This window comes from Crocuta crocuta, unplaced genomic scaffold (genome assembly GCF_008692635.1).
Source record: "Crocuta crocuta isolate KB4526 unplaced genomic scaffold, BGI_CrCroc_1.0 scaffold382, whole genome shotgun sequence".
Taxonomy (NCBI): Eukaryota; Metazoa; Chordata; class Mammalia; order Carnivora; family Hyaenidae; genus Crocuta; species Crocuta crocuta.
Genome location: NW_027531873.1, coordinates 2,493,713 through 2,508,027, shown reverse-complemented (window position 1 = coordinate 2,508,027; position 14,315 = coordinate 2,493,713). Strand labels below are relative to the sequence as shown.

Sequence of the window (14,315 nt, the reverse complement as noted above, 5' to 3'; positions counted from 1 at the left end):
GGCCAAGCCCACCGTGCGCAAGGAGCGCGTGGTGCGGCCCGACTCGGAGCTGGGCGAGCGGCCGGCCGAGGACAACCAGAGCTTCCAGTACGACCACGAGGCCTTCCTGGGCAAAGAGGACTCCAAGACCTTCGACCAGCTCACCTCGGAGGAGAGCAAGGAGAGGCTGGGGTGAGGCCGCGGCCCGGGCCGCGCTGGGGGGCGTCGCAGGTGCCCGCGGGGNCCGCGCCTTGGCCCGGAGGGCTTCCCGCGAGGAGGCGAGAACGTGGCAGCGGCCGCGGGAGCCAGGGCGGCCAGGGCCCGCCCCCTCCCCTCGGTTGCATCAGAAGGGAGGGGAGAGTGTGTACAAAAGAAGAGTTTGTGCCCAGTGGCCATTTAGTGACAGGAGTTCTTCCCTCCCTTCCCAGTTTCCCTCTTGTCCCTTGGTTCCCTGGGGAAGGGAGGTTTTGTGATCCTGCTGAGGTCTCCAGGATGAACTTATAAATGGATGAAAGATGAAGGGGCAGATGAAGGAGAGAGGAGAGGCCCCTGGCCGGTGCTCTGGGGCGCGGCAGGGGTGTTCTTGCCTTCCGCCTAATAGTAGAGACAGTAGAAGTAGGGATATAAAAATCTTGGGAAGAAGAGAGGCACATTAGGGGATAGGGAGTGGGAAGTGGGGATGGAAACTGGTCCCCCAGTTACTCTTTCCAGCAGATGTCTGCAGAGGTGCCCAGTTCTTTGGCAACTGAGGGCAAAAAGCTGGAGGGTGTGGTGGCAGATTGTGATTTCCTCCGTCGAAGGCAGTTGAATCAGGAACCAAACCTGGAAAACAAAACTTCGGTACATCTCAGTGCACCCTCTCCAGGCCCCCTGGGGACACACTTGGTCATTGTGCACAGGTATCTGGGAACCCTTCCACAGAGGAATCAGCAGCCATGGCCTGGTCCCTGGTGGAGGCTGGGCTGGGGAGGGTCCCAGTAGCCCTGCCTACTGGGCACCAGGCCTCCTGGAACCTTCTTCCTGGGAGTGGAGGATCTTCTTGTCCTGGTACAAAAAAAAGAACACAGCCATCCCTGTGCTGATGGGGGCCACCAAAGGCCAGTGTGGTTGGTTAAAATATGAGGCTAAATTATACCTATTGTGTGGGTGCACCATCTGCGAGCTCTGATAAAAAGATCTTTGAACTTCAAAGTCACCTCCAAACAATCACCTTTTATTTTGCTGAGAAGTACTTTACTCTTCTTGTTCAGGACTTCACAATGGGGGCCATTGATGAGTTCAGTCTATTGTATTAGCTTTGAAGCACTTGGAAACTGATTTATTTTGGGACCCTGAGAGGCAGCCATTTGCAGCATTGTTACCTGGGAGGAGGAGAGGTTTTGGGATTCAGAGTAGGGAACTCTGCAGTTTGCAGTCCTAACAGCTTCCAGTTTAATGCCTTTATCATGACCAGTAAGCCTAGTGGTGACAGCTAGTGCTGGTGGACTTGGTCAGCATTTGGTCCTTGTATGGACAGCTTAACTTCGTTCGTGTATTCATGCAACAAACATTTGCATGGCTATTGTGTGCCAGGCACCGTGTTAGATGCTTGGCAGATACAAAGATAAAACCTTATGCTCTAAGCCTCAAAGTACTTATAATTAAAAGTAGAGAGGAACACAAGCGGACGCTAATTGCTGTGTGTAATTGCTATGATGCTGGCATGCAAAAACCACAGTGACCACACTCGGGAAAAAGAACCCTTAAGGCTTCAGGTTGGAGAGAGGGGCTTAGCGGGTTGGGGATGTCACCTGATCAGAGATTGTGCAGAGATTGCCAGGTGTACAAGCAGAGGAAGGCATTCCTGAAAACAGCCTGCGTATAAAGGTTTTGCAACCCATTCTGGGGAATGAGGGGTGTGGGGACAGTAAAGGGACAGATCAAAATGTCACCATCCCCAAAACTTGTTAGTAATGTCCGACAGGCAGGAGGACAGAGAACATAACTGAGGCACAGAGGGAGAGGCTGGGGCAAGGGAGTGGCCACGAATGCCTGAACCAGGCACAGCTAGTCCCAAGGGCAGGAGATGGTGAATCCAGGAACGTGGGAAGTAGAACAGTCAGTGCTTGCTCTTGACTCGGCGTGGGGGTGGGAAGTGGAGGGACGAATCCAGGGGAACATCTGGTCTCTGGCCTGAGCTACCGGACAGGCGGTGGACACACCACTCACCTGTAAGGTAAATCCAGGCTAGAAGGTGGGTGGAAGGTTGGGACTAGATGGAACATGAAAAGCTGTCTCTCTGCCCACAGCTCCTGGTGCAGCAGTCCCTTGGCCCCCACGCTTGGGCTGGATCCAGGCAGTCACCACCTGACCTTAGATTCTGAAAATGTGACAGTTCTAAGGCTTCTGGAGACAGCTAGGCCAAGGGGCTTGCAGAATGGAAGCCCACAGGCCACACACAGTCACAAACATGCTATGTGGTCTCAGAAAAAACGCAATTTGCCCACATCTAAAATCTGAGCCATTTCACACACAGACCTTGATTTCTAGTTTCTCTTGATACCATGGATTCATCGTCTGGAGCATGTGGCATTCATCGTCTGGAACAGAGATGGGCAGGCCTGCAGGCGGTCGCAGTGCATCTCCAGGCCGCCCACGGCTCTACCTGGAGGCTTGGCTCACTTCTGTTACCTCTGTTACTGCTAGGTGTTTGGAGTTCTCCATCCACCTGTCTAGATTGCTGTCCGTAGTGAGGCGGGGCACACATTCTCTCCTTTATTCCCGACAATATTCCTTGTGAAGGAGGTGTTCCAATTTATAGTTAGGGAAACTGAGACCCAGAATGGCTGTGACTCCCTGGAAGGAAGCCTGCGGATACTTGAGGCTCAGTCTGTTTGTTGGCTTTGAGACCTGTTAAAATGGGAAGTGAGGGGACACGTTAAGACTGTTCATAGCACTCACACTTTCCTGAGAAAGAGGAGCTCGGGCTCCCCAAATTCAGGTAGGAGATGGTAACTTTATGTGTACTAATAAATTCATCCCCCATTTCTAATTAATCAAAGAGTAACTGTCAGTTAGAACTTACGTTGACAGTAAGAAAGTTTTCCTACTGAGTTAATAGACTGCAGCCCAAAGCAAAGAAACAAATCCCTAAGTAGCCTGGCTGGGCGCGTCCCAGGTAAATGGACTACTAGAGTAAAACTTTCTTTAGCATTGGAAATGGCTTGTGGGTGTCCTTGAAGTTCCCCACAGGGATTGCATCCCTCGCTTGGGACACTCCGGCCTGGAGATGGACACTGGTGAGTTCCTAGCCTGAAGTTTGCTTCGGACCAGGGTTTGGGGTACCTCAGGAGAGTCCAGCGGGCAGTCACTGGACCCTCGGGCCAGCTGTGGAGCAGGAGACTCCCTGGACATAGGCATCTTCCCCCGAAGGGCAAGGTGTGGCCTACTGCGGCTGGCTCAGCTGGTCAGGCTTCTGGAGTACTTTCCATGACGTGAAGGCTCTTTCACCCCTGACATTTTTGCTTTGGCCAACAAGATCTGGTTTTCTAAGTTTGGAGTCTTTGAGTCCAAAGTGGTGATATTTTAAAAAAGAAGAAGGAAGAACTCACTTATCTTCTGGTTTACCTAAAATTTTCCTTTTTTTTTTTTTCCGCATTGGACCTAGAGCCAGAAGACATGGGTTCTTACCCTGTTGTACTAGATACTAGCTGTGTGATCTTGGAAGAGTCATCTCATTTCTCTCAGCCTCCGTTTCCCTCACTCTAACTCAAGGGAGTTGGACTGCACCTGGAGAAGACCGTTGGGTTTCATCTTACAAATCAACTCTGATCAGTTGGTGGTGTCCGCCTGCACAGGGCTGTGTTGAGAAGGATTCTGAGGCACGCCTGGGTGTATCAGGACAGAGGGCATGGCCCACTGGTAGTGTCCGCCACTGGCACTGGGTGGGACGATGCATATTACCCTCAGAAAAGATGAACCTCAAGCTCCTTTCCAGCACGATTGGATCATTGCTTTTATTTCACTTGTTTATGCCTTTTAGATTCTGCGGTGTTTGATCTTTTTCTGGATCAGGATCACACAAGCCTTGATAATAGCCTTGTGGGTTTTTTTTTTAACTACAGGAAGATTGTTGATCGAATTGACAGTGATGGGGATGGCTTTGTTACTACTGAGGAACTGAAAACTTGGATCAAGCGCGTTCAGAGAAGATACATCTATGATAATGTCGCTAAAGTCTGGAAGGATTACGATCGGGACAAAGATGACAAAATTTCCTGGGAAGAATACAAACAAGCCACCTATGGTTACTACCTAGGTAAGAGTTGCTGCCTGGGCATTTGCACAGTTGGGGCCTAGATAAAAAGCCCCTTGCGGGAGCCTCTCTTTCAACACATCTGCTGCCTCGGGGAGATGTCACAACCCCCTGAGTAGAACCCGCTTATATGACATCCTCCTCTGCTTACTAAGAATGGACAGAGCTCCCTACTCTGATTGAAGCTGTAGGTGGTAAGTAGCAGGAGGGGTCCCGGGTCTAATAAAAAGTGACTTAGGAAGCTGTCCAATCTGAGCTTACAATCTCGGAGGCGCAAAGAACAAAGAGAAAAGAGTAGACATGAAGCATGTCTATGCTACAGTTTCAAAATGCTGCCAAGTTTCAGATGGCAAGGACCCAGTGGGCTGGAGCAGTCAAAGAAGGCTACCTGGTGGAGGGTGGCCTGGGAGTTGGGCCTTGAAAAAATGGATATATATTTGGAGAGACAGAGGCAAGTGGGGAAGGTGGGTGGGTCCGCCGAAGGAGCAAAGGGGCAGCAGTGAATTCAGCAGTGGGTAAGGTTTGGATATAAGACATGCTTGTTTGTGAAGGTAGAGGGACGTGTGCAAAGCACAGGATTCAGCCCCACTGGGGACATGGTGGGGAGAGCTAGGAGACAAGTCTGAGGAGAGCTGGTGATGCATACACTCCTGATTAGGTTAAAGGAGATTATGAAAGCCAGACAGAAATGTCTAGACAGAATGTTGCAGGTACTATGGAGCCTGTGCATGTTAAAGCTCAAAGAATGATATTATGAAAGCAGAGTTCTGCGAAGAAAAGTATGACATTAGTGTGGCCTAAAGCCAGCACTCCTAACCACTTGCTATAATGCCTCCAGTAAGCCACTGGGGCCTGGATTATAGGGGTGGGGGTGAAGGGACAGATGCTAAAGGCATTCTAAAATTAAATGCTTCAAAGAACTCAATAGGTCAGGACCTTTTGTCACATGTGTACCATTTGGGCATGAAGGATGAGTGATCTGGAAGGAAATGCTTTCCTTGGCAGCTCAGTTTAAGTGTTTCTGCAAGGAGTGCCTGGGTGGCTCAGTCAGTTAAGCGTCTGACTTCAGCTCAGGTCATGATCTCATGGTTCGTGGGTTCAAGCCCCGCATCGGGCTCTGTGCTGACAGCTCAGAGCCTGGAGCCTGTTTCAGATTCTGTGTCTCCCTCTTTCTCTCACTCTCCCCTGCTCACGTTGTCTTTCTCTCTCAGAAATTTAAAAAAAAACAACATTAAAAAAAATATTCTAAATGTTTCTGCACACATCTTGCAGGAAACCCTGAAGAGTTTCAAGATACTTCAGATCATTACACCTTTAAAAAGATGCTGCCACGTGATGAGAGAAGGTTCAAGGCTGCAGACCTCGATGGTGATCAGATAGCCACTCGGGAGGAGTTCACCGCCTTTTTGCACCCTGAGGAGTTTGAGCATATGAAGGAAATTGTGGTTTTGGTAAGATAAAGAGCCTGAACTAGGAAAAGACCAGAGTGGAATCTGTACCAAAGTCTTGTCCCTTCTTCTAAAGAAAGAGCATTCTTCAGCCTGAGGGGAATTGGAGAAGAACTCTGAAGTAGAATACAATGGAATACTTGTCTACCCCCGTGAGTCAGGGCAGGCTAGGTGCTGTAACAAACAGCCCCAATCCTAGCCATGTAAAACAGAGCTTAGTTTTGCTTATGCCAAGTCCAGTGCAGATGGCCTGAGTCAGGTGGGCCTTCTGGGCACTTCTCCAAGTACTCTTAAGCTACTTATATCTTGTACTCTACCATCTTTTGGCTTCAAGGTCATCCTGGCAACAACCAGCTGGAAGACAAAGGAAAAGAGAAGGAATGAGGAGAAGGCAACAGTCTACCATTAGTGTTCTGGCCAGGAAATGAACCATCCTTACCTTTTATCTTCCACGGGCTGTTTCTAGAGATGACGAGGCAGGGAAATACAGTTTAGATGTGTGCCCGAAAAGAGCAGAAGGTTTTAGGGAGTAACTAGCTAGTCACTGTCCCATTTTGCACCCTTGAGGGAACTAGAAAAAGACTCTGAAATGGAATGCATGATTGTTAAACCATATAGAAACTTAAAATAAAACTGTGGCTGGAAGGATGCCCCTCTTCGGGCTGGGTTTTTGGAGGGTGAATGAGTCTGACCCTAGGCTTTGAGGGGTGCTTGTAAGGCCTCTGAGTATAGTTGCTATCCATAGTGGCTGGTAGGCTCCCAAATGTCTTCGTTTGCCATGACATCATTTCTTTCCTGGGTAGATTACCCAGGCCAGTTCTGACTGCTTTGATGCTGAGAAATAAGTGGCTAAAGTTTTTGTTCATAATCAGCTCTAGACCGTATTTTAGTTGTCAAGTTGGTAGATGGGGTCCACACTTCTTTCATTCTTCCTTCTCGTGACCACCATAACCCTGAGGACTGGGCAGTGGCTATAAGAATCATTTATTTTTACTACCCAACATCCATTTAGCGATACCTAATTTGCCAGAGGAGGATGAAGATGCGGGAATTGTCCACAAGAGGATTACATGCCTCTGGATTGGCTCTCTGCTCTCGGGTTGGCTATTTTCTTTAACCCAGGATATGCCTTTGAGTTGCTCTGATGGTGGACAGTAAATTCATTTAATTACTCACTGTAGCCATAAACCTAATTAAGAAGTCAAATGGACAAAACATAGAACATATACATTCAAAAGTCAAATATACTTTTATTTTTTAATTGGCCACTGTTTCATATTTTTATGACACCAATCCAGTGCTTATAGTCCAGTTAGCACTGGAATTTATTTTTTTGTGATTATCTAGTCTGGTGGTTCTCAAGCTGGGTTCCTCAGGTACCCCAGAGGCTGATCTGGCCGGATGGTAGAGATAGTTGGCCTGGCATGGCTTCTTCATAAAATCAGAGTCCCTCTGGGCTTATATGTACATTTTCATGTGAAGAGTGTTCTGCTGTTACAGTCAGGGATGGGGGAGGAGGAACCAAATCCACTGCCTATTTTTTTATAGATAAGAAACTAACGCCCAGGGAGGTAAAAAGATGAGCCAAAAGTTTCCAAGCATTTTCCACCAGAAAAGCCAGAAAAAGGAGGACAGTAGGTAAAATTCTCAGATTTACTTAGAGCACGTAGCCATCGTGCATTCTCTATTCCCCTCTGCTTCCTAGGAAACTCTGGAGGACATCGACAAGAATGGGGATGGGTTTCTGGATCAGGACGAGTATATTGGTGAGTGTGGCCTGGAGTCTTGCTCTGCTGTCCCATCTGGGCAACATCCTTCCACCCACATGTCCAGCTCGTCTCGTTCAGCAACAGCTGCAAGCCTGAAGTTGCCATTTTTGTGCCCTCCCACTGGGGAGGGATTTGTCCCACCAGCCCCCAGCGGTACAGTCTCAGGGAAGCAGAGCGGGCCCATGGCTCTGAGAGGTGCCCCCTCCACACTGTCTAGTTTTACCTTTGCAGAATGAGCGTGGGGATCCCACAGATTTACAGTTAGGCTAGAGTACAGACTGTGTCAGGGGAAGGACCCTGAAGTCACACTGGGGGTCAGTCTGTGGGGTCTAGAAGCGCTAAGTAGAAGGAGCTTTGTTACACACCCAGGTATCAGCAGAAAGGCGCTCCTTCTTAAAGAGGCACGTCGTTTTACAGAGCGCACAGTTGCCCCATGATTAGCCATTGTGTGCCTCTGGTTTTTATCCTTTGGTTGGGAGTACCGAACAAAATCAGCATTTTGTTCTGATGGGCTCTACTTTAAGCATCAAGAAGTGCCTTGTCAGGTACCTGAACACTGGTGGAGTGGGGATCAAATGAATGCACCCAGGTTAGAAGCTACCCAGCTGGTTAGAGGCCTCCCCAGCAGCCTTTAGGTCTCCCGCCATAAAGGACTGAGGCAGGCAACATGGCAGTTTCCATTCAAGTCTCCTCACTGCCGCTTCAGGGCTCTGGTACTTGGCTTCAGCAGCAGGCTATCTTGTCGCGATGGCTCTTCTGCTCCCAAATGTCAATAAAGTAAAGACTGGAAAGTCATTTGAGGGATGGGATGCATATCATTTTTGTACACATATTTAATAGAGGCGATTAATTACCTTGCAGCGTAAAATGAGAGCCCGAGTCGCCATCAGTCTCTGGTCTGGGGTTGTATCATTTTGCCACCCCAGGTAAAGGAACAAGTGCCTTCAGTAATGAAGAGCAAACTTTCTTCTAAAGATTAGAAATTATATCTGATCTGAAGGACTGAACGTGGTTCTCCGTCGGCCTGTGATAACAGACAGGTAGCTCTCACCACAGTAATTAAAGTGATCTTGGTGGCACTACCTTTGTGGAATAACACATGCTGACAGGCTCTTCGTCTGTGCAGGCCGCAGAGCCATCCTCCAGCCTGGTGCGTGTGTGAGGGACGGTTCAGAGCTGTGGACACCTCACCTTGACGGTGGTGATGGAATTAGACAGGAAAGGCTGACGGATTGAAATAAGCAATGTAGCACTTTTGATTAAAAGTGTGTGCTCTTCCTGGCCCTCCTGAACTCTGCATTGAAATGGTGCAAATTCAGGGGCAAAACTCTGAGTGGCTTTGCCTAAAAGAAACATTCCAGTCTTCACACTGGGCAGGGAGGGGGATGGGAGGCATTGTGCTTGAAAATACAGTTCTGAGCAGCTCGCAGTCAGAGAGGCCTGATGTGTGGACTTGTCCAGCAAGTGACTTCTTTTACAGAGGAGCCTTCTTTTCAGGGGAGAGGGAGTGGGAAACCGGGGGTGATGTGGTGCAGTGGGGAGAGCCCTGCACGTGGGAGTCCTGGCTTCTCCACTTACTAGCTGTGTGTCCCAGTGGGAGTCACGTAATCATGACAAGCCTCAGCCCTCCTCCTCCATAAAATGGGGACACATAGCACCCACGCTTGCAGGATTAGATGATGCCCAAGTTAGCTAAAAACTGTGACAGCTCTTTCTCAAAAACAGTCTGCAAATGTCTGTTGTGGGTCTACCTTGTGCTGAAACAAGAGTCTTACCTCTCTTTTCCTTTTATTCACTGCTGGCTCTTCTTTCTCCTGACATTCCCAGCTTGTGTTTCTGTTAAAGAGAAAACTGCCCACACAGTAGCCGTGTTGTCCAAGAAGATCTAGTGACTTAGCAAACAATGCATATAAACCTTGCCTTTTTCCTTTCCCTGCTATTTGGTAAAATAAGGACAATGATCCATCTTACAGAATTGTTATAAGGATGAAATAAAATGATCTATGAAAAAGCCCCTTGGAAATGATACAAGCAACGATAAGAATAAGTGATAAAAGGCCATGCGTCAGAAACATAGTGCCCCTGATCCTACATAGCCTCAAGCTCATACTAGCTGTGGGTTCTTGGGTTAAGGCTGTGCCTGTGTTTTTACCTATAAAGTGGGAATAATAACAACACCTACTTCATAAGATTATTAAGAAAATTAAATGAAAAAAGTATGTAAAATATTATAATATCTGGGCTGTAGAAAGTGCTTGATGTTGGTCCGGTTTTTCACTTAGAGTGCCAATTTGGGTTGTAGAGTGTATTCATAGAAAGTATCCTATTTAATCTTCATCATAACTCTATGATTTGTAAATTATTACCTCCATGTTACAGACAAGACAGTTTAAGACTCAGTCACTAAATTAAGTAACTTAATCCCAATCACTGAACTCAGTCATGAACCAGGATTCATCTCTGGTTCCTAAACTCACTTCTTTCTGTTCCACCAAGCAGCCTTCGTGGTGGATAGATACATCATTATGTCATTATCCCCAAGGAACTGCCCACCAGACATCTGGGTTAGCTCTCTTGATTGGTCATCATCCTTCCAGAAACTCAGGAGGTCAGGTTTTCTTTGACTTACATTCCCACTTGTCCTCATAACCAAGAACAACCTTCCCTTCTAGCGGATATGTTTTCCCATGAGGAGAACGGCCCTGAGCCAGACTGGGTTGTGTCAGAACGGGAGCAGTTTAATGAGTTCCGGGATCTGAACAAGGATGGGAAGTTGGACAAAGATGAGATTCGTCACTGGATCCTGCCTCAAGATTATGACCATGCTCAGGCCGAGGCCAGGCACCTGGTGTATGAGTCAGACAAAAACAAGGTATGTCACGTTCTTCTGGAATGGTTCCTTGAAGGGAAACAGTTTACATAAGATTGGTTCTGTTTGCTTCTGTAGTGATAGCATTTGGTCCGTGGCCCATGCAGCCGTGTCATTCTTGACCTACATTAGAGACTTGTAAACTTTAGCTAGACCTTGATTTAAAAAAAATTTTTTTTTAACGTTTATTTAGTTTTGAGAGAGAGAGGGAGAGATAGAGCATGAGTGGGGGAGGAGCAGAGATAGAGGGAGACACAGAATCCAAAGCAGGCTACAGGCTCCAAGATGTTGGAACAGAGCCAGATGCAGGGCTCAAACTCAGGAACCATGAGATCATGACGTGAGCCGAAGTCGGATGCCTAACCAACTGAGCCACCCACGTGCCCCTGGCCAAGACCTTAGTGACCCATAGTGAACTCATTAGGCCCAGATATTCCTGGATAGTCTGCTATGGACAACACACTTAACTCCCTCCCGTCTCCTGGGATTGCAGAACCAGTAACTTTGCTGTGGGCAGGGCATGGATTTAAGAGATAATACTCTGGGGGCGCCTGGGTGGCTTAGTCGGTTAAGCGTCCGACTTTCGCTCAGGTCATGATCTCGCGGTCCGTGGGTTCGAGCCCCGAGTCAGGCTCTGTGCTGACTGCCAGCTCGGAGCCTGGAGCCTGTTTCAGTCTGTGACTCCCTGTCTCTCTGACCCTCCCCTGCTCACGCTGTCTCTCTCTCTCTCTCTCTCTCTCTCTCTCTCTCAGCTAGAAATAAATAAAAATATTAACAAAAAGAGATAATACTCTGAGTTGCCCTCAGACAGATTTGTTCATTCAGCCAGTCAGTCCGCAGATAATTTATCACACATCTGTAATGTGTCAGGCACAAGGACGCCTGTCCCCTTATATCCTAGGCATCTTCCAGCAAGCTCTTACTGCTGGCTCTGATGCCCAGCACTTCAGTACCTCTTGATCAATATCCAAGTAAATAAACAGGACTAGAAAGAAGTCCTGTCTCTTCCCTGTTTGGTCACTGCTCCAAGTTCTTAGGACACAGTAGAGTTTTGCAGTCAAGCTATAAAAGGGAAATGGAATTCTCTGGGGCCTGTTTGGGGAATGTCAGCACTGAGTGTAGACATAACTTGATTCTAACTTCTGAATTGCTCGAGGACTTGCCTGATGTATTTGAGCACAGCGTGTAAGCCAGGAGGCTGTTCTGGTTTGGGTTTTGCAGGGCAACGTGATGGTGGCTGCCCGAGGTTCCCAGCAGCTTCTTCATTGTGCCCTGTAATATTTTAAATGTTGAAAATCCATGAAATTAATGGGAGCTTCATGCTGAACTATTACTCAGAGTTACCAGAGCTGCTGTGACAGAGGTCTTTCCTCTCTTGCAGGATGAAAAGCTAACTAAAGAGGAGATATTAGAGAACTGGAACATGTTCGTTGGAAGCCAAGCTACCAATTACGGGGAAGATCTCACAAAAAATCATGATGAGCTTTGATACTTACAGCAGACTGTTAGAGGCTTTCTTTTCATGTCCTGGATGGTTGCTACAGTTCTCATTTACAAAAAAAGCAAATTTATAACCCCAGATTGGGGTTAAAATTGTTTTTCATTCAGTATTTACTGGAAAATCATTACTGCTATTCTTTCAGTAAGACTTCTCCAAACACATTAAAACCTGGGTAAATTGCAATGCTGTATGGGGATACTTGCTAAAACACGATTTTTCAGCTTTTTCCATTAAGCGTAGACTAAAGGGGAAGACAGTTTGAAAGAGCCCCTATATTCAGAAGTTGGGTGGGTTGGGAGCAATATATGAAGCGACTGCTATGTATTTTAACTGCACATTTCTTGCATTTGCCACTGTTGAACGGCCAGTGAGAGAAAGTTCTGATGGAACTACGGTGGTGTCCTCCTGTGTAGGCTTATTTCACAGCACGTCTAATATACCAGATTCCTTCCTCTCGATTTTGTACTCTGAGCTGTCACTGTAAATGGTATATAAAACCTCCGTGCATTTTTCTGCACAGACCTGCTAATGTGCACAACAGATCCCTATCTTTGTGTTTTTTGTTTTTACATTAAGAAGCAATCACGAAGGATAATGTGAAAAAGAAAGGAATTTTAGAGGTAGGGAAACATGAATGTCAGGCATTCGAAGAGCTATAGGAAAATGATAAACACTTTATTATACTTGAGAACATTTTCTTGACATGTAAATGAGGTAGGTCTGATCTCTGAAGAAGTGAATAGAACTACAACCCATTTCCTCGCTGCTCACCAATAGGAAGGAGGCAGTGGGATCCCCAGGAAGTGCGGCTTCCGGAGCTCTGGAGTCTGCGCCGTCTGGTCCAGGTGAATCCGCGACCCATGCATCTGCCCCTGGGACTCTACATCGTGCAATTAGGACATGGTGATGCTCCAAGCCATTGGCTGAACTGGTAGAAACAACTTTTACTGGTTGAAATTTCACCTTATAAGTAGAAAGTGAACAAAATAAAGGATCCCGCTGAGGACTTTCTACTGTGTCTGTGGTGTTTGACCTCACATGTTCTATTTGTGACATTCTTACTCATATCGAATTAACAGTGGGATGGGATTACATGACTAAGATTATAAAGGTTCTGGGTTTTAATCCGATTACTGCAAGGTTTGGCATATACTCATTATTGAATCAGTCCATACTTCATTCTCTGCTAGTAAGGGCATCTGCAAGTCATGACAAGTGGTAAGTCTCTCTAAGACCTTACAGGGTCTGGTTCCTTCCTGTGTCAGCATCTCCCTGCTATTCTCCCCTGCACCTCCCATAGCTAACACCACTCACTTCCTGGTCCTTGAACACACCAAGTTCGTTCCCAGGTTAGGTCCTTTGCATTTGCCCCCCCCCCCCCTTCAGATTCAGAACATCCCTCTCCCATGTCCTTAGGGAATTCAAATGGTACATCCTCAATGGGGCTTTCCAGACTCCATCACTTACGGTGGTCACATCTGACTCCCTGTTTATATTTTGTCTCCTTTCTCCATCTTATTTTCTTCTCGGTATTGATTAACCACTTACGCCATCGTTTCCTAGGGTTGATGTACAAATGACCCCAAAGAGGAAGGCTTACAACAACAGAAACGTAGTCTCTCATGGTTCTGGAGGCCGGAGTCCAAAATAAAGGTGTGTCAGCAGGGCCATGTTTCCTCAGGAATAGAGGTCAGAATCCTTCCTTGCTGCTTCCAGAGTCTGCTGGCCCCACATGTTCCTTGGTTGTGGCTGTGCGGCTCCACTCTCTGCCTCCAACTTCTGGCCTTTTCTTCCTCTCCCTGTGTCTCCTCTGTATGACTTGTAAGGACACCTGTCATTGGATTTAGGGACCACCTCAATAATCCAAGATGATGTTCTCTCAAGATTCCTAACATCTGCAAAGACCATTTTTCCAAGGAAATCACATTCACAGGCTCCAGGGATTAGGAGGTAGACATAGCTTTTTCGGGGTCACCTTCAGCCAACTGCACTATTTTTGATATGCACTATGTTTTATATATATTTTGAACTGCACTATGTTCATGTTTGTATGTTGCCCATCTTCTCCAAGCTAGAATGTGAGAGCAACGGTCTCATCCATCTTATGTACTGCCGTTTCTCAGGACCTAGAACAGTAGTGCCTAGTTTACAATAAGTACTCTGTAGTTAGTTGCTGATGAATGAGAGGTAGTTCGCTTTAGTCAAAGAGAATATTCTTCGGGGGAAAAATGTGTAAATAATTTAAAAATATTAAACATTTGCTGAATGAGAAGTTCACTAATTTGCCTGACTCCACTAAGTGGCAGGGCTAGAACTCAGATCCAGGTGTTCTGGCTCCAAGTCTCCCCTGGGTAGCACTAACTTTTATGGCTCCAACCTTTGAATCTGATATATGTTGCCTTTATTTCTTTGCTCACCCACGGTGTCTGATTATATGGTCAGGAAATGAGAATAG

At 47.0% G+C, this 14,315-nt stretch overlaps 1 protein-coding gene across 1 annotated transcript; it reads left to right on the top strand.

Moving 5' to 3' along the window:
- Position 1: 1 nt before the first annotated feature.
- On the top strand, positions 2-12,871 carry RCN1 (reticulocalbin 1; the record flags this gene model as incomplete). The annotated part of the gene is made up of 6 exons (XM_077772896.1): positions 2-171; positions 4,083-4,276; positions 5,546-5,724; positions 7,427-7,487; positions 10,163-10,362; positions 11,741-12,871. Coding segments are annotated over 6 exons (912 nt in total), but the record flags the coding sequence as incomplete, so codon positions are not given.
- Between the last annotated feature and the right edge of the window lie 1,444 nt (positions 12,872-14,315).